Source organism: Bos taurus, chromosome 5 (genome assembly GCF_002263795.3).
Source record: "Bos taurus isolate L1 Dominette 01449 registration number 42190680 breed Hereford chromosome 5, ARS-UCD2.0, whole genome shotgun sequence".
In the NCBI taxonomy this organism is placed as follows: domain Eukaryota; kingdom Metazoa; phylum Chordata; class Mammalia; order Artiodactyla; family Bovidae; genus Bos; species Bos taurus.
In genome coordinates, this window is record NC_037332.1 from 99,964,353 (window position 1) to 99,992,186 (window position 27,834).

General features: G+C 36.6%; 1 protein-coding gene across 3 annotated transcripts in view; it reads left to right on the forward strand.

Annotated features, from left to right (window-relative positions):
• Nucleotides 1–27,834, forward strand: part of LOC785168 (uncharacterized) — a 38,233-nt gene that overhangs the window by 4,189 nt on the left and 6,210 nt on the right. Inside the window, exons 2-9 of one of the 3 annotated variants that reach the window (XM_024992648.2) lie at nucleotides 713–761; nucleotides 5,927–6,249; nucleotides 9,695–9,892; nucleotides 11,625–11,726; nucleotides 20,033–20,131; nucleotides 21,534–21,644; nucleotides 22,978–23,055; nucleotides 24,547–24,722. In XM_024992648.2, coding sequence (XP_024848416.1) covers nucleotides 9,805–9,892; nucleotides 11,625–11,726; nucleotides 20,033–20,131; nucleotides 21,534–21,644; nucleotides 22,978–23,055; nucleotides 24,547–24,722 — 654 coding nt within the window. In that variant the 5' untranslated portion in view covers nucleotides 713–761; nucleotides 5,927–6,249; nucleotides 9,695–9,804. Of the gene's footprint in view, nucleotides 1–712; nucleotides 762–5,926; nucleotides 6,250–9,694; nucleotides 9,893–11,470; nucleotides 11,727–20,032; nucleotides 20,132–21,533; nucleotides 21,645–22,977; nucleotides 23,056–24,546; nucleotides 24,723–27,834 lie in introns of those variants that run through there. The other 2 variants (XM_059887074.1, XM_059887073.1) reach the window with 2 other exon arrangements.

Consider the following 27,834-nt stretch of genomic DNA (forward strand, 5'->3'; position numbering starts at 1 on the left):
TGCTTCATTTCAAATGAAGCATGGCAATTGATTGAATTGCCTCTTTAACAAACTATTTTGTTGAAATAGTTCTCATATGTCAAATACTAGAATGAGAACAGGATGCAGGGGATAAGTTGGATCAGAAAGCCAATGATCTGGCCAATGTAAAAATCAACTATATGTAAGGAGATTCTGTTCTCTGAGACACTTTCAAATTCTATTTCTACAATACTTCTGTAGTACTTTGAGACAGTCGAAGAGAAAGGGTCTATTCATGGGGAATAATTTATTAATTTATCCTATACCCATGTTGTGAATTAATACATTTTCACTTGGGAAAGAATGTCCCAAGTTTTGAGATACTGTGTTTTGGTGGGAATTGTTTGCCAATTTTTTTTTTTTGCAATTTTTTGCAATTGTTTGCCCCATATTTTCCCCCCAAGATAAAGTACATATTGCTACATGGAAAGTAACCAAGGAATGACTTTTGCTTTTGCCCAAATGGCAAAGTGAAGTTTTGTTTATTTATGAAATCTCTTGACACTTGTGGGCTATTCTGAAATGAGACACGTGATGGTGAGTTAGGAATAATGCCAAATTGTGTTTAATTACACTATTTCCTCAAGGAAAAGTTCCAAGAGAGTAGAGCTAAAATTAAGCATTAAAATGTTTAGTTTTACTACATCAATGTTAACAAGATGTTTTAACTACTCTGAATTCCTCTCTCAAGGATATGTTGTAAGTTGGAAAATCACCTCTGAATATCCAAAACTTAGTAGGTAAGTAATAAATGATTCTCTTTCTGTTGACTGAAGCTTTTTCCACATTTGCCAATTTTTAAAGTCAATTAATAAAACTCAAGGTTAAACTTTCATTTGATTTTTAAAAATAACTTGTCTGTGTAAAATATGAGTCAAATTCTATCATAATCTATCTTTTCCAATCATAGCCAAGCCTCATTTTATTTTATAAAGTATTTAATAATTTTTAACTTCCATTAATAGAGATATTATATGCTGGTTGTTTAATAGAGTAGATTACAATAGGACAATATATACATTTTTTTGGCTATTTCGTTATGTATGTTGGAAAATTTGACCATGAACTTGATTCGTGCATGTGTATACACATATATATATATAAACATGCACACAACTATTTGATAAAATGCAGTGCCTTTTGTTTTATACTGTACCTCATTTATATTTGGGCTTCCCTGAGAGCTCAGTTGGTAAAGAATCTGCCTGCAACGCAGGAGACCTGGGGTTGGGAAGATCCCCTGGAGAAGGGAAAGGCTACCCACTCTAATATTCTGGACTGGAGAATTCTATGGACTGTATAGTCCGTGGGGTCACAAAGAGTCGGACACGATTGAGTGACTTTCACTTTACTTCATTTATATCTTGGAATCTTATCGACATTATGCCTTGCATGATTAAAATAAGAAGCAATGAGAATAGCATATTGATTGATTACCTTGCCTTTATAACACAAAAGTGTATAAATTAATTTTATTAGGTCTACATTATTTTAAATGTGATTTAAGTGTTTTGATGTAATAAATGTAGCTCATAATATATTTTTAGTGGTTTTAATGCATCTTAAAAATGTGTATTAGCTGTTAACATGACTAAGAATAAGGTATTTTTTGACACTGAGTAAGTCAGATTGGATGATTTGATAATGGTTACTGATTTTGCCAACAGGATTATGAAAAATATTTTTATAAATTCATTGCACCATGTGCCTATCCTTTATTGACACAGACATACTTAATACAATAAAAACATTTTGTTTTAAAAACACATTCATGGAGTACAGTGAAATTAATAGGGTTTTGATATTTAAATATATTATGTGTATATTGGGTTAAAGAAGTAGTCTCTAAGTGAAAAAATATGTTAGAGTTGTCATAGAGATAAATTTTTAACTTTATATAGTATATAGTACTTTCCCCGGAGAAGGCAATGGCACCCCACTCCAGTACTCTTGCCTGGAAAATCCCATGGATTGAGGAGCCTGGTAGGCTGCAGTCCATGGGGTCGCTAAGAGTCGGATACGACTGAGCAACTTCACTTTCACTTTTCACTTTCATGCATTGGAGAAGGAAATGGCACCCCACTCCAGTGTTCTTTCCTGGAGAATCCCAGGGATGGGGGAGCCTGGTGGGCTGCCGTCTATGGGTTCACACAGAGTCGGACACGACTGAAGTGACTTAGCAGCAGCACCAGCAGCAGTACTTTCCCCCCAAACTTGAGAAAATGGCTCTCTCTCTCTCTCTCTCTCTCTCTCTCTCTCTCTTTAGTCGGTAAGTCATGTCCAGCTCTTGCGACCCCATGGACTGTAGCCTGCCAGGCTCCTCTGTCCACGGGATTCTCCAGGCAGGAATACTGAAGGGGGTTGCCATTTCCTTCTCCAGGGATCTTCCCTACCCAGCAATTGAACCCAGGTCTCCTGCATTGCAGGCAGATTCTTTACCAAATGAGCTATAAGGGAAGCCCAATTCATCTCTAGATTACATATAATCCTTGGTACAAAGTAAATGTTAGGTAAACAGTTGCTAATGCAGCAAATATTGTGTTCCTTTTTGGAACTTCCTGGAATTTTTTTTTTTTTTCCTGAATGTATTTTATCTTATTTGGTTGAATTTTTGGATGTTGAAGGTGAGGATACTGAGGGCTAACTATACTACAATTATAATGGTTTTTAAGAAGTTAATTTTTAACACAATGTTCCCACAGAGTAAGTCATATATTATAGGGTACTTTTCTAAGTTAGCTTCTGATACAATTACAAATGAATCTAGTATCTGATATGTTATTTTATAAACAAAAGTAGGAAGCAAACTATTTTTGCAATTCTCATGGTTTTTAATTCTTTCACCAAAATTGGGAGATTTAATCAACGTATTGGGTAATTAAGTGATATTTGCCATTAAATAATTATGTAACCTTAGAAGGTAATGCAGAAGAAATCCAAATAGTTGAATGGCATTGTTAGAATGAATCTTTTTATTTCATCTTTTTAGTTTTATGAACAAGAATTTTCTTAGTTTATATATCTACAAATAATAATATAAACTGCTTAAAATTGTCTCAGTATTATGTAAACATACCTGAACAAATTATAGAATGTACTAGTGTCTTTAAAGAAAACATTTCTAAACAAGATTATGTTTGTGTTCAAATGTTATTGAAATGAGTAATACATTTATTCCGATTTCCAAATCGGGAAAGAAGTATGTCAAGGCTGTATATTGTCATCCTGCTTATTTAACTTATATACAGAGTACATCATGAGAAACCCTGGGGTGGAGGAAGCACAAGCTGGAATCAATATTGCCAGGAGAAATATCAACCTCAGTTTATGCAGATGACACCACCCTTATAGCAGAAAGGGAAGAAGAACTAAAGAGCTTATTGATGAAGTGAAAGAGGAAAGTGAAAAAGTTGGCTTAAAACTCAACAATCAGATAACTAAGATCATGGCATCTGGTCCCATCACTTCATGGCAAATAGATGAGGAAACAGTGGAAACAGTGGCAGACTTTATTTTTGGGGGGCTCCAAAATCACTGAAGATGGTGATTGCAGCCATGAAATTAAAAGACACTTGTTCCTTGGAAGAAAAGTTATGACCAACTTAGACAGCATATTCAAAAGCAGAGACATTGCCAACAATGGTCTGTCATGTCAAAGCTATGGTTTTTCCAGTAGTCATGTATGGATGTGAGAGTTGGACTATAAAGAAAGCTGAGTGCTGAAGAATTGATGCTTTTGAACTGTGGTGTTGGAGAAGACTCTTGAGAGTCCCTTGGACTGCAAGGAGATCCAACCAGTCCATCCTAAAGGAAATCAGTCCTGAGTATACATTAGAAGGACTGATGTTGAAGCTGAAATTTCAATACTCTGGCCACCTGATGTGAAGAATTGACTCATCTGAAAAGACCCTGATGATGGGAAAGATTGAGGGCAGGAGGAGAAGGGGACAACAGAGGATGAGATTGTTGGATGGCATCACCGACTCAGTGGACATGAGTTTGAGTAAAACTCCGGGAGTTAGTGATGGACAGGGAGGCCTGGCATGCTGCAGTCCATGGGGTTGCAAAGAGTTGGACATAGCTGAGCAACTGAACTGAAATGAATACATTTATATTGTTTTTATAAATATCTACTAATTATTTTAATTGCAAAGTTTAATTCTTAGAGATTAAATTGATATATATAGGAATAAAACAAATATAAAATTCATTTCTATCTATATATTACTGCAGAAAGTTTAATATGCTAATCAGTGGATTTTAAGTTGAGGGCAGAATCTACAGCAATGAAATCTACTGGGACAAGGTCAGAATGAAGGCAAATTATGAAATGGAGACAAACTTGCTCAATAGATGTGAATATACACAATTGCTATTATTTTCATTTTTTCAAAGGAATATGTTTAAAACAAAATAGACCAGAACAGCTGATTAGCCAATAAAAACATCTCCCCTCAAAAGACTATTTTGCTCCTCAATGGCAATTGTTTAATAATTTGTCTATATTTTTTATGGTGATTGTATCTTTAATATTTGTCTTATGCTATATAGATTTATAACTTTAGAAGTTGTCTACTAGCTTTTGTTTTGATAAATGAATTCTTTTTTTTCAAGAATTCACTCTCTCAATTCTTTTCCCTGACCCCCTCATGTGAGTGAAAGTCACTCAGTTGTGTCCGACTATTTGTGACCCCATGGATTGTAGCCCACCAAGCTCCTCTGTCCGTGGAATTCTGCAGGCAAGAATACTAAAGTGGGTAGCCATTTCCTTCTCTAGGAGATCTTCCCCACCCAGGGATTGAACCTGGGTCTCCTGCCTTGCAGGCAGATTCTTTACCAGCTGAGCCTCCAGGGAAACCCCCTCATACAAACCTTTATTTCTTATTGTCACAGCCATGTATCTCTTAAAAAAAAAAATACAACATTTAATTTTGTACTAGAGTGTAGCCAAATAACAATGTTGTGATGGTTTCAGGTGGTCCACAAAGGGACTCAGCCATACATATACATGTATCCATTTGCCTCCAAACTTCTCTCCCATCCAGGCTGCCAATAATATTGAGCAGAGTTCTCTACGTTATACAGTAGTTCCTTATAGTTCACTTCCTCCTATTTCTTCTGTCTTCCCTCCCCCTGTCTCTTAATCTCTGTAATTTGATCCTTTCCTTTTATCCTGCTAATATTTCAATATTATGAATAGCATGCCTATGCACCATAGCCATAATTATTTCATGATTTTACCACTGGTTGATTTTAAGAGTGAATTTTTAAAATGCATTTATTTATCACATTCAGTTCAGTTCAGTTCAGTTCAGTCGCTCAGTTATGTCTGACTCTTTGCGACCCCATGAATCGCAGCACGCCAGGCCTCCCTGTCCATCACCAACTCCCGGAGTTCACTGAGATGCAGGGAAAGATTTGCAGTCACTTTACTGAAATTAATCATTATGCAATAATAATGTGATAAAAAATTTATCCACTAAGCAATTCAAAAGACAACATTCTTAGCATAAATTTCAGATTGAATACTATTACTATGTCTCACTAATTGTTCAGTCATGCTAAATGTGTGTTTGCCCCACATTTGAAAAAGGTATTCCTGTATTTGCTTTTGCTCTTGATTGTCTAGTTCCCATTCTTCTTTCCTTATTTTTTAAAATATCATAATCTCCATATTTTTGGATTGTCTTTATTGCATATTCTGTGGTGTGTCCTGTTCTCTCACTGTCCTCCTTCTCAGGGTTCCTAGTTCTCTGAGCTCATTTTGTACTAGCATTTTGTAAAAACTGTTGCAATTATCAGTCTGAAACATGTTACTGCCCCTGGGAGGATTGTGCACTGTTAGCCAGATTCCATTTGTCAGGTTTTAGTCACTGCTTTCTTTTGCTGACTTGTTATTTTTCAGATAGTACTGTGTTTGTGAATCAGTCATTGTGGGTATATCTGGTGATGAAGGAGATCTGATTCAGGCTATCAGGATAAAGAATCTTTGGTCGTGAAACACACCCAGAAGTCAATGTGCATCAAATTTCTGGGACTGGATCAGTGGATCAGAAACTGAGAACATGAAGTTATTCTTATTCAGGAGAGATGAAAACCAAATATTTGACATACTTCTCATTGTCAAATTTGTCAAGGGAGTCAGAAGTTGAAAATGAGGAACATATTATGAAGAAATTGAAAAGAAAGGGGAAATTTAAAAGGAACTGAAACCTTTGAAATTGAAGAGTAAGTAACTTCTGACTTTTAGATTTCAGAAACTGAAAAAGTTAGTAGGTATTACAGTATTAAATTAGCATGTTTTCATAGGATAATATTTTTGTCATTGCTATTCTCTGGTTGTTTTAAATGACAACCCCATAGAGAAGTCTTCCATACATCTTCTATTTGGGATAAGCCTCCTCTCCTTTCTCTGTCACACTTTCTTCTACCCTACTTTATTTCTATTCTAGTATTTTTCACTACCTTATATTATATTGCTTATCCATTGATACTGTAAAAAATATCAATATAAGCTATATATTTACAAGTAAATACATGAAGCATAGAATGTAAACTACCTTATGAAAATAAATGCTTCTATCAGATGGTCTGGAATATTGCTTACCATACAGTGGGTACTCAGTCTGTTGAATAAAGGAAAGAATAAATGGATGAATAAACAAATGTTTCTGAATGCCCAGGGAAAACTATTTATTACATTTTTCAAAGTTACATAGGCAGATCTTGTTTAGTCTCTAAGTTGTGCCTGACTCTTTGTAACCCTATGGACAGTAGCTGCTCTGTCCATGGGAATTCCCAGGCAAGCTTACTGAAGTGGGTTGGCATTTTCTCCTCCAGGAGGTCTTCCCAATCCAGGGATCAAATTCACGTCTCCTACTTGGCAGACGGATTTTTTTTACTGCCGAGTGACCTGGGAATCGGCAGAACCCACTTATAAAATTAAATACATTGCATTTGTATTTATGTAGAGAAAGTTTATTATGATATGATTAGAGTAGGATGAATATCTTTATCTGGTAGAAGAGATTTGATCCTTTGAAAATTTAGGAAATCAACTACTATTCAAGTTTTCAGTCAATTAAAATAGTGAATGAGTTTTTCTCAGGTAGTAGGCTTTGTTCTTATTCAGTTTCTCAGTCGTATCTGACTCTTTGAGACCCCATGGATTGCAGCACACCAGGCTTCTCTATCTTTCACTATCTCCTGGAGTTTGCTCAAACTCATGTCCATTGAATCAATGATGCCATCCAACCATCTCATCCTCTTTCACCCCCTTTTTCACTTGCCCTCAATCTTTCCCAGCATCAGGATCTTTTCCAATGAGTTGGGTCTTTGGATCAGGTGGCCAAAGTATTGGAGTTTCAGCTTCAGCATCAGTCCTTCCAGTGAATATTCAGGGTTGATTTCCTTTAGGATTGACTGGTTTTATGTCCTTGCTGTCCAAGGGACTCTCAAGAGCCTTCTCCAACATCACAGTTTGAAAGCATTAATTCTTCAGCACTCAGCCTTTTTATGGTCCAACTGTCACATCCATACATGACTACTGAAAAAACCACAGCTTTGACTATACTTGAGAATGTACATTTAGGAGGATGGTGAAAACACCTATTGCTCCAGAATGAATTCAAGCCAGTGAAAATTCTGGGCTTCAGGGTAAGAGTTTTAGGGATTTCCTTTTATGTCAAGGTTTACATATCAGAACATGGTTTTCATATATACACTTACATATATATGTACATGTGCAAATATTGTCTTTCTCAACAACACATGGAATATTCCTTAACTTCTACCTTTATAGTGTTTTTATCTACCCCAGACATCATACTCCTTAAACATGTTTTCTGTTAAGAGAGGTACAAAACATCAACTTGGCTTCTGATCTCATTATCTAAATGGTCAAGAATGTCAACTTTTCCTTTGTTCAATATTTAACTCATTAATCATTTCTCACATGTATAAACTGACAAAATGATGAGCATGCAAGTGCATAGATCATTGTCTAATCTCTGCATCATCTAAACAATGAGACTACTGGCTCAAAGCAAATGTATGTTTTAAGATCTCAGAGAAGCATTATATTCACTCTTGGAAGGAGAGGTAGAATAAGAACATCATATGCATTTAGAAAAACAGTTAAAAACTTTAGGTTCATCTGTTCAATTCAGTTCAGTCACTAAGTCGTGTCCAACTCTTTGCGACCCCATGAACCACAGCATGCCAGACCTCCCTGTCCATCACCAACTCCAGAGTTCACCCAAACCCATGTCCATTGAGTCAGTGATGCCATTCAACCATCTCATCCTCTGTCGTCCCCTTCTCCTCCTGCCCTCAATATTTTCCAGGATCAGGGTCTTTTCAAATGAGTCAGCTCTTCACATCAGGTGGCCAAAGTATTGGAGTTTCAGCTTCAACATCAGTCCTTCCAATGAACACCCAGGACTGATCTCCTTTAGGATGGACTGGTTGGATCTCCTTGCAGTCCAAGGGACTCTCAAGAGTCTTCTCCAATACCACAGTTCAAAAGCGTCAATTCTGCAGTGCTCAGCTTTCTTCATAGTCCAACTCTCACATCCATACATGACCACTGGAAAAACCATAGCCTTGACTAGACAGACCTTTGTTGGCAAAGTAATATCTCTGCTTTTGAATATGCTGTCTAACTTGGTCATAACTTTTCTTCCAAGGAACAAGTGTCTTTTACTTTCATGGCTGCAATCATCATCTGCAGTGATTTTAGAGCCCAGAAAAATAAAGTCAGCCACTGTTTCCACTGTTTCCCCATCTATTTGCCATGAAATGATGAGACCAGATGCCATGATCTTAGTTTTCTGAATGTTGAGTTTCTAATAAATGAGAAAAATGAGACCTAGAGACTTCCCAATTTACTTAATATTAAATAAAACACTAAAGCTCATGCTACCTACATATTCCCTCCCCATCCCTGTCTCCACCCCAACTCCTGTTTTTAAAAAAGTTTCAAACTCTATAGGTTAAAGCAATTTCCTTTTTCCTTGAGTCAATTTTCAGAACACTTTTCTAAATTTACTCCTTACAGTTCTTTTTTTCTTTCTTCTTTTAAATTCTGTGGTAGGTATCTTCTGTTCATTGCACAATGCTCCAATCTTTCTTGACAGTAAATAAAAAGGAGGGTGGGGTACAATATTTAGTGTAGTTCATTGTAATCCTTTTCTTCTTGATTTTTGTTTTGATCCATTAATATTTTGCTTTTAAATTCTCAGGAATCTGCAATCCACAAAAAATCACGTAAAAATGGAATGAAAATTTTTGATTAGAATTAACTCACCTGTGGTTTTCAGGGAGTCAGCAATGGGTTATGCACTCCATGCAATTCTAACAGAGTTCTCACAGGCACATGCTTTCTAAGAACTGATTATACATGCAGAAATAAATACATGTTTATTTGTATTTCCATAGGGTAGTGTTGAGTCTGGAGATACAGATGTTTTCCCCTCTAGTTGAAAAATGAAAGATTGTTTATATTTAAAACCCACATTTTTCTCTTAGTCATTTCTTCAATTTGGTGTTTTAGTGGAGGAAGTTAGAAAAAGTGAGATAAGAGGGATGTACAGAGGTGAGAATAGTGCAGTTATGAAATTCTCAGGGGAACAGTTCTGTTTTCTGATACTTCTTTTGTTTGGTCTTTACAAAGATAGATCAGTCAGCTCAGTCCCTGCATGCACAGGCCATCTAAGAGTGGCTTCTGTGAGTTCAAGGTGATAGCACAGCACATCGGTTGACTGAACTGTGCTTTGTTCAATAATGTCTGAAGAAGTGACCTATGCAACTCTCAAATTTTCAAATCCTAAGACAAAGAAACCCCAGGAAAGCCACAGTCTCAAGAGAACAGGTAAGAGTTTCCTTGAGGATCAAAAAGACCAGAGAAGGGGTTATCAGCTATACTGGTGGGTTCTCCTGTCTTCAATTCAAGGCTGTTAGTCCATTCTGAGATTTAAATTCTGGAGAACTAGTCCATAGATCAGTCACTATGCCAGAGCCTAGTTATGTCTATCTTATTTAGTTTGAAACATCATCACTGCGGCTTCCTGATGGCTCAATGGTAGAGAATCAGTCTGCCAATGCAGGAGACTTAGGAGACATAGGTTTGATCTCTGCATTGGAAAAATCCCCTGGAGAAGGAAATGGCAACCCACTCCACTGTTATTCCCTGGGAAATCCCAAGGACAGAAGAGCCTGCTGGGCTATAGTCCATGGGGTCGCATAAGAGTCAGACTTGGTTTAATGAATAAACAACGACAACAACAAAGTTCATCATAGTATGTGAAAAAAGACTGTGGTCTAAACCTCTGAAAATTCAGATTGCTGTTGCCACCAAAATAACATTTCTTACATTTTTTAGACATTTTAGGATGATTTTACATACAGGCTATTAGAGGAAGAAAAAGACAGCAATAGTGTGAGCATAGCTATCCAATATTTTTATTTAATTGCTATAAGATAAGAAATAAGTATATCGCTATGAGTTTCATAGGATCATGGAACACCCAGTCAGTGATTATGCATTAAACATTTATTTCTTTCTGAGAAAGAATAAGACTGAAGGTTCCTTATCTCAGCATAATAGAATTGCAGTCTTCTTTATCCAGCAATTTAATTCCCAGACAGTTAATAACAATGAAGCAGTAGGAAGATATTTTTTCAAAACATGATAGTCATATTCACTGAAATTTCTTTATTGCTATGAGATATTTTATATTTAAATAATGAAGTAAAAGCCCTTTGTGTGAAAATCTCTGATTAGAGGCATCAGGTTAGTGAATCATGTGTTAGGGACTTGTTTCCCTCCAAAGAGTCATTTTCTCTGTCTCTATAACATCTGATGAAAGAACTGCATGTATTTGGGAAAAATACTACATCTTCATCATACAACAAACACCATAGACCACTATGGTGGTATCTATAAAATTGGAGATGCAATTTATGTTCTGCAGTGCTGTGCTAAGTTGCTTCAGTCGTGTCTGACTCTTTGAGACCCTATGGACTGTAGCGTGCCAGGATCCTCTGTTCGTGGGATTTTCCAGGCAAGATAACTGGAGAGGGTTGACATGCCCTCCTTCAAGGGATCTTCCCAACCCAGGGATCGAACCCACTTCTTTTATGTCTCCTGCATTGGCAGGTGGGTATTTTACTATTAGTGCCACCTAGGAAGCCCTTATGTTCTGCTACATATTTTCTAATGTGTATTTCCTTATGTAACAATTTTATCCTTTTCTATATATCTAAGTAAACAGAGGATGAGATGCTTGGATGGCATGACTGACTCGATGGACACGAGTTTGAGTACGCTCTAGGAGTTGGTGGTTGACAGGGAAGCCTGGCATGCTGCAATCCATGGGGTCACAAAGAGTCGGACACAACTGAGTGACTGAACTGAACTGAAACTGTTTCAATTTTATTTTTATAAAAGGTTACTTCATGTTTGTCTATTGGAAAAATCTATCATCAGAATCAGAATCAAGCCACAAACACAGGACTACCTGGATAATTAGAAGGCAAAAAAGATTATAGAGAAAAGAATGATTTTCTAAAAACATTGCCACTGTTTATCTTTCCTGAAAAAGATAGCCATGAAACTCCTGACTTGGAGCTGGGTGGTGAAGCTGAAACTGGAGCAGGGAGCATCAGGGGCACAGCTGAGGTGACTGAGAGCAGAGCTATGAAAGGTGAGACCTACTGGAGCTGGGAGAAAAGTAAGAAGGACCTAGTGGGAGATGTTGCAGCAGAAAAAATAAAGATTTCCTTTGAAAATAAAAGATATTTTCTGTAGAGGTTGTGGAAGAAAGGGAACTCTACTAACTGGGTGGAAATGTAAATTGATGCAGCCACTATGGAAAATGGTATGGCAGCTCCTTAGAAACTAAAAATAGGGCTACCATATGATCCAGCAATCCCACTCCTGGACGTATATCTGGAGAAAACCATAATTCGAAAAGATATGTGTAACCCCAATGTTCATAGCAATATTTACAATAGTCAAGACATATTAGCAACCTAAATGTCTACTGAAAGATAAATAAAGAAAATATGGTATATATATATATATATAATGAAATACTACTAAGCCATAAAAAGAATAAAATATTGCCATTTGCAGCAAAATGGATGGACCTAGAGATTATAATACTAAGTGAAGTAAGTCAGACAAAGACATATACCATGTGATATCACCTATATATGGAATCTGAAAAATGGTACAAAAGGAACTTAGTTACAAAACAGAAACAGACTCACAGCCATGGAAAACAAACTTATGGCTACCAAAGGGGAAACGGAGGAAAGAATAAATTTGGAACTTAAGATTGACATATGTACACTACTATATATAAAATAGATAACCAACAAGAACCACTGTATAGCACAGGGAATTCTACTCAATATCTTGTAATAACTTATAATGGAAAAGTATCTTAATATCTATATACATGCATATATACACATGTATATATATATATATATATATACACACACACACATATATGTATATATACATATTTATGTATAACCAGAAACTGACACAGCATTGTAAATCAACTATACTTCAACAAAAAATAAAATAAAAGACAGAAATTTTTTGAGAAAATAAGGAAGACAAACCAAAGATGATAAACTCATGACCTTTAATTATGGAGAATCAGCTCTTTTTAATTACTTTCTCCATCCATCCCCAGAGAGTATTCGTGTACTTTTCTGAATCTTTCCAACTTTTATAATATTAAACCTCATTGACTTTTTTCCTCCCATTTTTCATCATTTTATCCTTTATTATATTTCATGGATAATTTTCTTAAATTACCTTTTTCCATTAAAAATGTTTCTGATATTATTTTATTTTCAATGAACTTCTGCTATTGTTTTCTAAAGGCTGTTTCTATGGCATTCTATTCTTATATGTGGATGAAAAATTGTATCTTAATTCTCTGATGGTTTTAAAAATTGTACTTTCAAGTCAACGTTATAATTTAAATACAAAATAATATGCTCACTTAAGCATATGGTTGACTGGACTTAAAAAATATATACCCATACAACCAACTAAAATTAAGATTTACAGTATTTCTGTCACCACAAGAAGACAACTTGTGTGCCTCCATCTTATCCTCACCACCTATCTTAGTTTTAGCCCCAGCTTTTACTTTTTGTCATTCTAGACTATTCTGTTAAGTCTAGAGGTTTTATGTAGTAGTAGCAGTGTAGTTGCTCAGTTGTGTCTGACTCTTTGCAACTCCACAAACTCTAGCCTGCCAGGCTCCTCTATCCATGGAATTCTCCAGGCAGGAATACTGGAGTGGATTGCTATTTCTTTCTCCAGGGGATCTTCCCAACCCTGGGGATTGAACCTGGTCTCCCACATTGCAGGCAAATTCTTTACCATCTGAGCCACCAGGGAAGAGTTTTTATATAAATAGTTTCAAATAATATGCAATGATTGACTGTGACTTCTTCTATGACTGGCTTCATTCAGTAAACACAATGTTTTGAGATTCATCTGTGTTCTATGCATTGGCAGTGAATTTCTTTCCATGGCTGAACAATATTCCAGAGTGTGACTACACCATACCATGTAAACTCACTCATCTGTAGATGAACATTTCAGTTGCTTCCAGTTTGGAGCTAGTATGAATAAAGCTGATAGATATACAAGTCTTTGTAGAGACCTATTTTTAGAAATTTTTGAAGGATAATAAAGAGTAGAAGCCTGGTTTGGATGGCTTATGTTTACTGTATAAGAAACTGACAAAATTGTTTTCTACATTTATATACCTCCATGCCTTATAAGGTCTTCCCTGGTGACTCAAATGGTAAAGAATCTGTGTGAAATGAAGGAGACTTGGATTTGATCCCTAGGTCAGGAAGATCCCCTGGAGAAGGAAGTGGCAACCCACTCCTGTATTTTTGCCTGGAGAATTCCATGGACAGAGGAGCCTGGCGAGTCCATGGGAATGCAGAGTCGGACGTGACTGAATGACTAACACAGTCATATAAGAGAGTCTGTTTATTTACAGAGTTTTTGAACTGTTCTCATTGCATTATTTATGCTTTCCCTAAATTCTTATTGTCTGTGTTTTCTGTTTCTTCAGCCTCATATTGGCTGCTTTCCTCAAATATCAAATGATCCTTGGTTGTCTCTACTCAGTTAAGTGTGTGGTACTAAACTGATTTAATGAGAGCTTGTGTAGGTGAGATGGGCTTGCTAAATGGTAGCATTCATCAGTCAATTCAGTTCAGTTGCTCAGTCATGTGTGACTCTTTGTGACCCCATGGACTTCAGCATGCCATACTTCCCTGTACATCACCAACTCCTGGAGCTTGCTCAAACTCATGCCCATTGAGTCAGTGATACCATCCAACCATCTCATCCTCTGTCATTCCCTTCTCCTCCTGCCTTCAATTTTTCCCAGCATCAGGGTCTTTTCCAGTGAGTCAGCTCTTCACATCAGGTGGCCAAAGTATTGGAGTTTCAACATCAGTTCTTCCAGTGAATATTCAGGACTGATTTCCTTAGGATTGACTGGTTGGATCTCCTGTCAGCAAGAGTCTTCCGCAACACCACAGTTCAAGGGCGTCAAATCTTAGGTGCTCAGCTTTCTTTATAGTCCAACTCTCATATCCATACATGACAACTAGAAAAACCATACCTTTGACTAGTTGGGCCTTTGTCGACAAAGTAATGTCTCTGCTTTTTAATATGCTGTCTAGGTGGTCGTAGCTTTTCTTCGAAGGAGCAAGCATCTTTTAATTTCATGGCTATAGTCCCCATCTGTGGTAATTTTGGAGCCCAAGAAATAAAGTCTGTCACTGATTCCATTGTTTCCCCATTTATTTGCCATGAAGTGATGAACTGAAGTAGCATTCATGAACTGGAGCAATTCACTGAGAAACCCAATTTTTGATATTTGAAATTTTTTCCCCCTTCTTGAGCCAGTTGACTATTCTGGAGTTGAATGAATCTTCCAGTACTCCTCCCTGGGCATTCTTCTGTTATAATGGGTAAGAGAGGGTAACCATTTTACAAAGTGGAGAGAAAAATACATAGGAGGGAATATGCATATCTTATATCAACTTTCGGGCATTTTTTTCAGTTTTCAGACTCACCCATACCTCCACTTGGAAAGATAAAATACCAGGAGCCTTTGGGGTTCTTACGCAAGAGTCAGCTCACTTTTGTTTCCTCACTACTGACTTTGCTTCAGTTTCTAAGTGCCTACAAAGTTAGTAATAGCTTTTGTATCTGTTACCTACCTTCCCAAAGGCCATTTCTGTGGTTTCCTTTCTTTGTTATTATGAATCTATATGCCTTCTTTAACTACTTTCTATATTTTATTGGAGTTTTAAGAGAAAAATCAAGGTAAAGGGATGATGCATCTATAACTGTTCATTTCAGACTGGTTTTAATTAGCATTTCAATCAGCTCAAATGTACTTTCATTCTGCCTTTTTTTCCCATTTCCTACTGGCAAATACCTAAGCCCATGTAAGGAGCTACTGTTGGGGCTAGCAACCAGGCAGTGGATTGATGGTATGTACTCCAAACTCTTATGGTGCCAATCAAGAAAAGATTTGTGTACCACTGACCTCATTAAGAGCCTGAAGATTCACAAATAAAAGGCTTAGATTCAGGTCTCTCTGGTGCCTAGGAAGGATTCAGTCTCTTGAGATTTATTAGACTCTGTAGAAAAAAGATGGTGCCAACTTTCTTATGTGGTCCTGGGAGGACTTGCTTATCTTTTTGGCCTCTGAGGGTTAGTGTGGAAACTAAATAAGAATGCAGGAAAGGTCTTCTATAATCCTAAATCATGGAAAGCCTCAGACTTTGCATCTCAGAAGACAATGGACCAGGTTTCTTCTTTTATGGGGTATAAAATGAAGACCTTGTTTTCTGACATTCCACTGGCACTTAGTAAAAGAAACAACTGTGCATTCCATCACACATAGATATGATGCCACTCAAAGTACTCAAAGTGACTTCCTGGTGGCTCAGACGGTAAAGCATCTGCCTAAAATATGGGAGACCCAGGTTTGATCCCTGGGTGGGGAAGATCCTCTGGAGAAGGACATGGCAAACCACTTCAGTACTCTTGCCTGGAAAATCCCATGGATGGGGGAGCCTCGTAGGCTACAGTCCATGGGGTCACAAAGAGTTGGACACAACTGAGTGACTTCACACACACAAAGTACTCAAAAGCTTGGTATCAAATCTTAAAAGTCAGTAAAGCCAAGGGAAAACAAATAAAAGTTACTAATTTTATGGAACCCAGAACCATAGGAAACACAGAACCAGAGGAAAAGAAAAAGCCCAACAAACAGCTCCAAGTAAAACAGAATCCCTACAAGAGAAAGATAATCAAACTAATTTATGATATTAAATTATGGCACTAAAAGTTTTCAATTTGAAAAAACATGACTTTCATACAAAGAATGAATGATCATTAAGGCCCAGTTGCAGGTCCTAGAATGTCATACAAAAAATAAAATAAAATAAAGAGACATGAAAATCATGATGGACTTGGATAATAAAACCAAGTAATCTAAAATATAAATAATAAGATTCCATAAACAATAAAAAGAATAGATATAAACAAGGAAGTAATTAAAGTAACTAGTTACCATTTAGTATTGAGTAGATATGGAAAGAAAATATCTTCAATTCAGTTCAGTTCAATTCAGTTCAGTTGCTCAGTTGTGTCTGACTCTTTGCAACCCCATGAATTGCAGCACCCCTGGCCTCCCTGTCCATCACCAATTCCTGGAGTTCACTTAAACTCATGTCCATCAAGTCAGTGATGCCATCCAGCCATCTCATCCTCTGTCATCCCCTTCTCCTCCTGCCCCCAATCCCTCCCAGCATCGGACTCTTTTCCAGTGAGTCAACTCTTCACATGACGTGGTCAAAGTATTGGAGTTTCAGCTTTAGCATCATTCCTTTCAATGAACACCCAGGACTCATCTCCTTTAGGAGGGACTGGCTGGATCTCCTTGCAGTCCAAGGGACTCTCAAGAGTCTTCTCCAACACCACAGTTCAAAAGCATCAATTCTTCGGTGCTCAGCCTTCTTCAGAGTCCAACTCTCACATCCATACATTACCACAGGAAAAACCATAGCCTTGACTAGACGAATCTTTGTTGGCAAAGTAATGTCGCTGCTTTTCAATATGCTACCTAGGTTGGTCATAACTTTCCTTCCAAGGAGTAAGTGTCTTAATTTCACGACTGCAATCACCATCTGCAGTGATTTTGGAGCCAAGAAAAATAAAGTCTGACACTGTTTCCCTATCTATTTGCCATGAAATGATGGGACCAGATGCCATGATCTTAGTTTTCTGAATGTTGAGCTTTAAGCCAATTTTTCATTCTCCTCTTTAACTTTCATCAAGAGGCTTTTTAGGTCCTCTTCACTTTCTGTCACAAGGGTGTATCATCTGCATATCTGAGGTTATTGATATTTCTCCTGGCAATCTTGATTCCAGCTTGTGCTTCTTCCAGTCCAGCATTTCTCATGATGTACTCTGACTATAAGTTAAACAATCAGGGTGACAATATACAGTCTTGATGTACTCCTTTTCTTATTTGGAACCAGTCTGTTGTTCCATGTCCAGTTCTAACTGTTGCTTCCTGACCTGTATACAGGTTTCTCAAGAGGCAGGTCAGGTGGTCTGGTATTCCCTTCTCTTTCAGAATTTTCCACAGTTTATTGTGGTCCACACATTCAAAGGCTTTGACATAGTCAATAAAGCAGAAATAGATGTTTTCCTGGAACTCTCTTGCTTTTTTGATGATCCAGCGGATGCTGGCGATTTGATCTCTGGTTCCTCTGCCCTTTCTAAAACCAGCTTGAACATCTGGCAGTTCACGGTTCATGTATTGCTGAAGCCTGGCTTCGAGAATTTTGAGTGTTACTTTACTAGCATGTGAGATGAGTGCAATTGTGCGGTAGTTTGAGCATTCTTTGGCATTGCCTTTCTTTGGGATTGGAATGAAAACTGACATTTTCCAGTCCTTGGCCACTGCTGAGTTTTCCAAATTTGCTGACATATTGAGTGCAGCACTTTTACAGCATCATCTTTCAGGATTTGAAATAGCTCACCTGGAATTCCATCACTTTCACTAGCTTTGTTCATAGTGATGCTTTCTAAGGCCCACTTGACTTCACATTCCAGGATATTTGGCTCTAGGTCAGTGATCACACCATCATGATTATCTGGGTTGTGAAGATCTGTTTTGTACAGTTCTTCTGTGTATTCTTGCCACCTCTTCTTAATACCTTCTGCTCCTGTTAGGTCCATACCATTTCTGTCCTTTATCGAGACCATCTTTGCATGAAATGTTCCCTTGGTATCTCTAATTTTCTTGAAGAGATCTCTAGTCTTCCCCGTTCTCTTGTTTTCCTCTATTTATTTGCATTGATCGCTGAGGAAGGCTTTCTTATCTCTCCTTGCTATTCTTTGGAACTCTGCATTCACATGCTTATATCCTTCCTTTTCTCCTTTGCTTTTTGCTTGTCTTCTTTTCACAGCTATTTGTAAGGCCTCCTCAAACAGCCGTTTTGCTTTTTTGCATTTCTTTTCCATGAGGATGGTCTTGATCCCTGTCTCCTGTACAATGTCACGAACCTCTGTACATAATTCATCAGGCACTCTGTCTATCAGATCTAGCCCTTTAAATCTATTTCTCACTTCCACTATATAATCATAAGGGATTTGATTTAGGTCATACCTGAATGGTCTAGTGGTTCTCCCCACTTTCTTCAATTTAAGTCTGAATTTGGCAATAAGAAGTTCATGATCTGAGCCACAGTCAGCTCCTGGTCTTGTTTTTGCTGACTGTATAGAGTTTCTCCATCTTTGGCTGCAATTCATTTATCCTAAAATCAGAAAAGATACAATTTATCCATTTTAGCAAAATTAAAAAATCATCATATACTCCATTTGAGAAATACTCAAGAAAATTTTCAGTCCCATGATTAATTAATTAGAGTTTAAGGGGACATTTAGAGGTGTGCAAAAAAGCAATAGCTGATAATGGCATGACTATGAAAATTGCAATAATAAAAGTGCTAAACAATCTTTCAGTAAAACAGATATATTGTAAGAGAAAGTTTATCATAGTCTAGAATCATTTATAATAAACTCTCACCATATAACCTAGAGTTAGGGAGAGAAGCAGTGAGGGAATGAAAGCATTATACAAGTTTGGGTTGGAGAGTCGATTTTTCTACTAACATTAAATACATCACTTGAAAAAAAAATTAATCATCAGAGAAAGGATTAGCAATTATATTAAATAGCATATTTCAAAACTATCCTGGACTCAGCCCAGAGCTCTGTGATGAACTAGATGGGGGAGGGGGGGCTGAAAGGGAAGTTTTTTTTTTAATTTAAATTTATTTATTTTAATTAGAGGCTAATTACTTCACAATATTGCAGGATACAGGATGCTTGGGGCTGGAAGGGAAGTTTAAGAGGGAGAGGATATGTGTGTACTCATAACTGATTCATGTTGCTGTAAAGCAGAAACCACCGCAACATTGTAAAGCAACTTTATTCCAATTAAAAATTCAAAAAATTAAAAATAAAAGGAAACAAAAATCTAGCCTGGAAAACATAAGGAAGAACACCCAGCAGGTGGTTAACATTAATCACCTGGGGCTAGGAAGGTAGATCAATGAGAAAAAGACTAAGAAGTTAGTGAGGAAAAACTACTGCTAAAATATAAGTGAGAGTGTTCATAAAATATCCAGAATATGTCATATGATCACATTTATATAAAATTCTGTGTTTTTAGTGTCAGATGTGAATGTACAGGTGTGTTTATGTTGGCCGAATATAAATGAGGTCTCATTGACTTTGCAAGCAATTTTTTAAATTAAACTTTAGAAGTCTGATACCACTATGTATAGAAGAGCAGGAGTTGGAGGGAATTAAGGAAAGAGGAAGTAACATAAAATGCTTGACTTCTTGTCATTCTCCTCACAGGACACAGCGCTCCATCAAAGGTGTGGTACCCTATTGCTTTTGTTTCACTGTCGTTGAACCTGCTGGTGCTGGCTGGACTGGGAGCCCTGGGCTTAATGCGTAAGTGTTCACTCTTTTCTGAGGCTGTCCCTTACTTTTCTTAGGCATATTGCAAATGAATCCAAATCCCAAGACATATCCGTATAAAACTTCCAGATAAACAGAGGAAAACAGGTTTCATTTTTGTATGCCCATGTAACACTAGTCATTCTTTTTAGGCTATCTTAATATCAGATTCCTTCAGTACAACCAATGCTGAAGAGAGTAATGTAAAGCCTATGTTTCTAAAAGTTATAAAATTAATGCAACAGAAATATACTAATTTAAACCCTGAGAGTTTTCATGAGGAGTCCATTTATTAGAAATAAATTCTTCATTTTCATGACATTTTTGAAGTATCTCTTCTCAAGCCTGGATGCCATTGGGAAACACTTATTCCCTTTCCATTCCCTCCTACAAGAGTGGGTACAAAGGCATTCTAAGGAAATAGAGGATGATTACGGCAATAATTGGAGAAGGCAATGGCAACCCACTCCAGTACTCTTGCCTGGAAAATCCCATGGACAGAGAGGCCTGGTGGGCTGCAGTCCATGGGGTCGCTAAGAGTCGGACACGACTGAGCGACTTCACTGTATTTTTTCACTTTCATGCATTGGAGAAAGAAATGGCAACCCACTCCAGTGTTCTTGCCTGGAGAATCCCAGGGACGGGGGAGCCTGGTGGGCTGCCGTCTCTGGGGTCGCACAGAGTCGGACACAACTGAAGCGACTTAGCAGTAGCAGCAGCACGGCAATAACTGTTTCTTTGTGTCCATTCTTCGTGATTGTTTCTCATTTAATTCTCATAAAACTTAAAGATTCTGTTAGGATTAAGGGCTGGCAAGTAAACTAATATCAGTCTTGTAGAAAAGATGGGTTTTGTTTAATAATCCACAAAATGGATATATTATGTTTTTTGAATCTTCTGATATTCTTAGGTACATGATTTCTCTTTTCTGAAATTCTTATTTTTTTAATTCTGAGGCTAGTATTTACTAATTCTATATCCATAAAATATGGTTATTTCTGTCCAAGAAACTCAAAAGTTACGACACGAAGCCTCACCAATGTATTCTGGTGACTCCTGGTCTCAAAAGTGTGGTTTGCATTTTTAAAAACTAACTATTGAATTACAGTCTTTTATTTTGAAATCTGTGCATCACATAGACATTTTTCGTTTTGTATTTTTAAACTTATTTGGGCATTTCCTTATATAAGAACTAGTACTCTGTTGAGTAACATCAAACATTATTATTTCAAATAAATGTTAATCTTAAAAGTATGTAAAGTTGATATTCTACTCTTATGTAGCTATCATTTTAAAACATGCTTTTTATTAAATTTTTAAATAACTGCTGTGTTATTAGTATAATTTATTGGAAGATTCTATGTGAAAGTTATTAATCTCCTTATATGAATTACAGATTACTACAAGCTCATTTTTAACAGCAAGACAGTTTATGATGTACAACTGAATGTAACAGATCATATGGAAACAACCACATTACCCACAGATATGCCTACAACTGTCTCAGGTGAGCACATCATTTTAATATGTTAGAATACACACTAAAGTGTTGAATAACTTTACTTCCAAGTACTTTGAAGAGTTAAAGCGGAAGGAAAATAAAAGTGAAAGATCTTTCTGTTTCAGAGTTATCAGTAACATAGTGTTCTCCAGTTTTCTCTCTTCTTTTTCATTGTGTTCAAAGTCCTGAAATATTTACAAAATTAAAGAAAAACCATAAAAATATGGTAAACATGTATAGATTCTTCTGTTAAATAAGCATTTTCATCTATCTGTACTTAGTTTCTTTCTATGTTTAATTATTTTTTTTCAAATGAATTGCCTTCTGTCTCCTTAGACTAGGTTTTCTTAAAGCCCTTCTTTCTTCCTTCTTTAGTACTGACATTTAAACATTTTAATGGAGTTTCGCTGTGATGGTGTTTAGCTGGGTATATGGAAGATAAATATTCTGTATTCTCATATGTCTGAAATAAGTCTTTAACTTGGCTAGCTATAAATTTCATGGCTAAAAATTCACTTCTTAGAGAAAATTAAGGGAGTTACTTCATTGTCTCTGGGAAACAATGTTGTTAATAAGTCTGTCCCCAATATAATTTTTATTTTATAAAAATGACCCCACTTTAGCTGCTGGGGTCCTGACATTTTGGGTTTTTCTTGTGTATGAGTGTTTTGGAAGAACTAATGCTGACGCTCCAATACTTTGTCCACCTGATGCGAAGAGCTGACTCATTGGAAAAGATTCTTTTGCTGGGAAAGATTGGAAGCAAAAGGAGGAAAGGGCTGCAGAGGATGAGCTGGTTAGATAAAATCACCAACTCAGTGGACAAGAATTTGAACAAACTCCAGGAGATAGTGAAGGATAAGGGAGCCTGGCGTGCTGCAGTCTTCTCAATCTGAAAGTTTAGGGCTTTCAAATTTAGGGAGTATATGTGCTATTCCTTATAGTTTATTTTTTACTTCATTTCATTTCCTCTGTTTTTTCCATGACTTCTCTCTTTTGGATGTTCAGATTTACAAGTTTTCATCTTTCCTTTATATTTTCTGTTTATTTTAACACTAGATTCTGGAAGATTTCTTAAATTTTACTTTTTAATCTATTGATTATTTTTTGGCTATCATATTTTTGAATGATTCTTAAGTTTGTTTGTTTGTTTGTTTGTTTTTGTAGCATCCTATTCTTACCTTATGTATATACTCTTTTGGAGACATCTTTGTAAATTGATTAGAGATACATTTTAAAATATCAGTCTGTTTTTTTGAAATCATTTTGAGGAGGAAGGCTGTTTTTTCTTTTCGTTTTCTTTAATCATGAGAATTCTCTTTCATGTACTGCTTCTAAGTCGCTTCAGTCGTGTCCGACTCTGTGCGACCCCATAGACGGCAGCCCACCAGCCTCCCCAGTCCCTGGGTTTCTCCAGGTAAGAACACTGGAGTGGGTTGCCATTTCCTTCTCCAATGCATGAAAGTGAAAAGTGAAAGCGAAGGCACTCAGTCGTGTCTGACTCTAGCGACCCCATGGACTGCAGCCTACCAGGCTTCTCATCCATGGGATTCTCCAGGCAAAAGTACTGGAGGGGGGTTCCATTGCCTTCTCCTTTCATGTGCTGGTGCTCCTATATACCCTAGGATTTTTGCCTCTCTGTTGATACTCAAGAAAGGAAGTGATGGCTAGTGTGGATTGCCTCTATTGTTATTTTAAAAAATAAAGAAGATAGTTTTTCCATTAGATCTCTCTAGAAGTGAGAACTCTGAGTACTTTTTTCTTTTGGCCCTCTACTTTATTTCTTAAAATTTTTGTTGTAGTTTTACAATGTTTTAGTTTCTGCTGTACAACAAAGTGAATCAGCTATATTTATACATATATTTTAAGGGTGGAAGACCAGGGAGGAGTGATGAACAGGCAACTTTCCTGTTCAGATTAAGTTGGATATAAAGTATGGTGTCAACAATGATAGTAGAAACCAAGGCCTTGCCAGATAGCTCGTTCAATATTTTTAGAGATTAACAATATCCTTTCCTCCCCTGAAAATTGTATAAATGTCACTGATTTTCTTCCTCCCTCTCTTAACTTCTTATCTTCTTTTATCAAAAAGATGCACTGTGCACCATATGTCAAGCACCTGGGAAACCTAGAGAATATAATTTTTTTTTGGTATAACAGTTACAACAATTTCTCATCTTGAGTGTGACAGGAGAAGCAGACAAGTAAACAGAAAAATTATAATTCAGTGTAATAAGTGTTCATAAACATGAATACATAGTGCAATAAACCATATAGTTGGAGGAAACAGTTCACACTGAATGGGGTACAATATTTAATGCAGGGATTAGATGAGTGTTTCCATAAAAGTAATGAGATAGCAAGACATTCTCAAGAAAAATTTAAGATTTTCAAGATAAATGTATGACAGGAAACTAAGTGGATTAAGAGATAACACTGGAGTGCCATGAGGGTTCCTATAAATAATGGGAAGAAGTTGGATTTCAACCTGAAATCTATTTGAATCATTTAGAGAAGAGTCTTATAGAAATATCACTGAAAACACTGAGGTGGTAAATATCAGAACAGATACAGACTAAGGTCTTGCTTTTTTTTTTTTTTTTTGCAGCAAACAAAACATTCTGAAGTTTTCTCTGAGTGCTTTGAATATTCCCTTCATTATTTTTTCCCTTTATAGCCATGATTTTTCTTCAATCTTCAGATTGCTCCAGATCCAAATCTATTTCATCTCAGGCTGTGTTCTTTTCCTTCTCTCATATTTTAAGCAATCATCTCTTTCAAAATATAACTCCTGTTAATCATTTGAATGTATAATGCAAATATTTAGAAATTCTGATGTATATGCTAATTGATACTATATCTGTGCATACCTGTCATGCATGTGTGTGTATGTATCATATCTTTATAGACTGTCCTTATTCAGACCCAGCGCTTCACTTATGTTCAGAGATATGGATACAGTATGGAAGTAACTTCTATAACTTTTCTACCAAAATAATTTGTAATACGTGCGACAGCGACTGTGAGAAGAATCACTCCTCCCTGATGAATATGGATGATGGGGAAAACAGGAATAGAACCAAGGTTTGTGGTATGATTTGTGGTATGTCTGCAGCTATTTCTTGGTATTTTTAAAGTACAGGCACAGAGAATTTGGGTAAGAACATTAATTCTTGGCCATTCCTGATAAATGGCTTTCATGCCCTTCACTTTTGCTCTCTCCATCTGAGTGGAAAATTTCTATATCATTGAAAAATTCCTATATCACAGTTTCAGAAAGCAAGGATCTACAGTGATTAGAGTTGCTGGTTCATATGGTAAGCTATGGAAGTCTATTTCTTTGTTATTTCTTGTTCCCCGTGATTTCTGTTTTTTTGTTTTTTATAGAGTCAGGAAGGAGAGGGCAATTATGTATTTCCAATTGTGAGGTATATTTTAAATAATCACTCCTGCAGATTAAGTTACAGGATTCTCTTCCCCCTTAGAATTGTCCACTGATAAAAAGTCATCCTCTGGACTATAAGCCACTTAATTATCTATCTTATCCTCACATATTACAACTCTACTTGATCTTACTTAAGTTAAAATACAGGAAAATCAGATCAAGTTATGCTCATGCTTATTTTGCTGTTGTTGTTTTTCTTAATATTTGACTGTAGCAAAAATACCAAATTACCAACTGTAGAATGCCCCAACCCCTACTATCCAGAACAATATACCTGTTCATTTTCTTATAACACACAGCAAGCTCCAATCCAAAAGATTTTGTCCTCAGCATTAACCTGAATGTGGTTAAATGTCTCAGTGACCTTTGCCCTTTCTGGTTTTACTACCTGGATTATTTTGTATCTTTTGAACCTGATTAACCCAACTCAGGTTTCCAGTATGTGGCTTAATATAGGCATATAGTAAATAGTTTTTGTCACTACTCTTAATGCATTATTTAAACTTTTTGAGGTTTTTCACTGTTAACTGCATTATTCTTGAAACTCTTTCTTTGTTAGTTCCCATGGCATCATGCCTTCTAGCTGATGTTTTACTTAACTTCCAAACAGGCTCTATACATTATTCCTAAATTTAAGATTCAAAAACTGAAATTCATAGAGGATAAATAAATTTCTTAAGGTCACATGAGCAATAAGAAGCAGAAAGTAAGCTCAAAACCTAGTCTGCTTATCTCCAAAGACTGAAGTGTGTCTAAAAATAATTGGTTGACAATTTACAGATGACTCTGACAAGGGTATTTTTCATGTAATAAGTAATTTGGGTGAAATATTGATAACATTTCACACAAGTACTTCTTAAGTGTTTACTAAGGTCTGCAATGTGGACTGAATGCTGGTAATATGAGTGATACACATAATAAAGCTTTTAAACTAAGGTGGATTGAAATAATAAATAAAAAATTATGCAAATGATTATCTAACTGCAATTATGATGTTGCATTTATAAAAAATGAAAAACATAGCTTTCAAACTGGAAGAAAAGAAGAACAGATGTGTGCCATTAATGGCTTCCTTACTGAGTGGTTGTGAGGTCTTTTCGGAAATTACCTTATCTGACTGCTACTTACTTCTTTTCAGAGATCATTCTTCTGAGCTGGTTTTTCCTTAAAGAAGGAAGTTTCAAAGTTTGGGGCTTCCAGAGACCTTCACTACCTTGGTTACACTCCTCTCATCCAATTAAAAAAACTGTTTTAAATTGTGGTAAAATATGCATAACATTTGGAGAAGAAATGGTAACCCACTCCAATATTCTTGCCTGGGACTTCCCATGGACAGAGGAGCCTGGAGGGCTGCAGTCCATGGAGCCACACAGAATTGGACACAACTTAGCAACTAAAGAACAATAAATAACATTAAATCTCCTGGCTTAGCCAATTTTAAGTGTACAGTACATTCCCAACGCTGTGCCATCAATCTCTGCAACTCTTTTCATGTTGCAAAACTGAAACACCATACTCACTAAACAACTCCTCAATTTCTGTTTCCTCTGCCTCCTGGCAAGCCTGATTCCACTCTTTATTTCTGTGAATTTGACTAGGGTAATAGTCAATAAATGAATTTTACATTTAACTTTACATTTAATTGAATCATATAATATTTGTTTTTCTGTGACTGTTCATTTCACTCACCATAATGTCCTCAAGGCTCATCCATGTTGTAGTATGTGTCAGACCTCAAAGAGGATAGTTAGAGACCACTTGAAATCTGAATGAAGAAGAAGCATGAAAACAAACCTTAAACTCCAGATTTCCTCTTAAGAATCTTGGAAGTTAATGCAAGATAAAATACCTTTTATATCTCAAGAGAAGATTCATGATGCCAGGAAAAGTTTTAAAGATACTATGACTCATCTCAGCATAGGGCCCAGTGAGGAGGGAAAAATTAAAAGAGTAGGATAGACTACTGTTGAGTGAAAATTGTATAAATCTTAATTATGTTGAATTGGTTCATGGTACTTTTCAGGTCTACTATATCCTTATACTTTTCTGTATATTCTTTCTATTAATTTTTGAGAGTTTGATATTGAAACTCCAACTGAAAATCTTAATTTGTCTACTTAAAAAATAATTGTATTTTTTTAATTTCTAAAAATTTTCAGGCTTCTTTTTTTAATTAATTTAATTGGAGAATAATTACTTAACAGTATTTTGATTTTTTTGCCATACATCAGTGTGAATCATCCACAGGTATACATGTGTCTCCCCTATCCTGAATCCCGCTCCCTCCTCCCTCCCCACCCTATCCCTCTGGGTTGGCCCAGAGCACTGGCTTTGGGTGCCCTGCTTCATGCATCAAAGTTACACTGGTTATCTATTTTACATATGGTAATGTACATTTTTTTAAAGTAGTAATTGTAATATATAGTGGAACTAAGGGCTTCCCTGGTAGCTCAATTGGTAAAGAATCTGCCTGCCAATGCAGCAGGTGCAAGAGACATGGGTTCTCTCCTTGGGTGGGGAAGATTCCCTGAAGGAGGAAATGATAACCCACTCCAGTATTCTTGTCTGGGAAATCCCACGGACAGAGGAGCCTGGCAAGTTGCAGTCCATGAGCTTGTAAAGGGTCTAACACAATCGAGTGCACGTACATGCACACATGCAGTGGAACTATATATAACTTTGTTCTATGTTTTCCAAGTCTCATGTGGATGTGTTATTATACTTTCATAACTTAAAAAAGAGAGAGAGAGA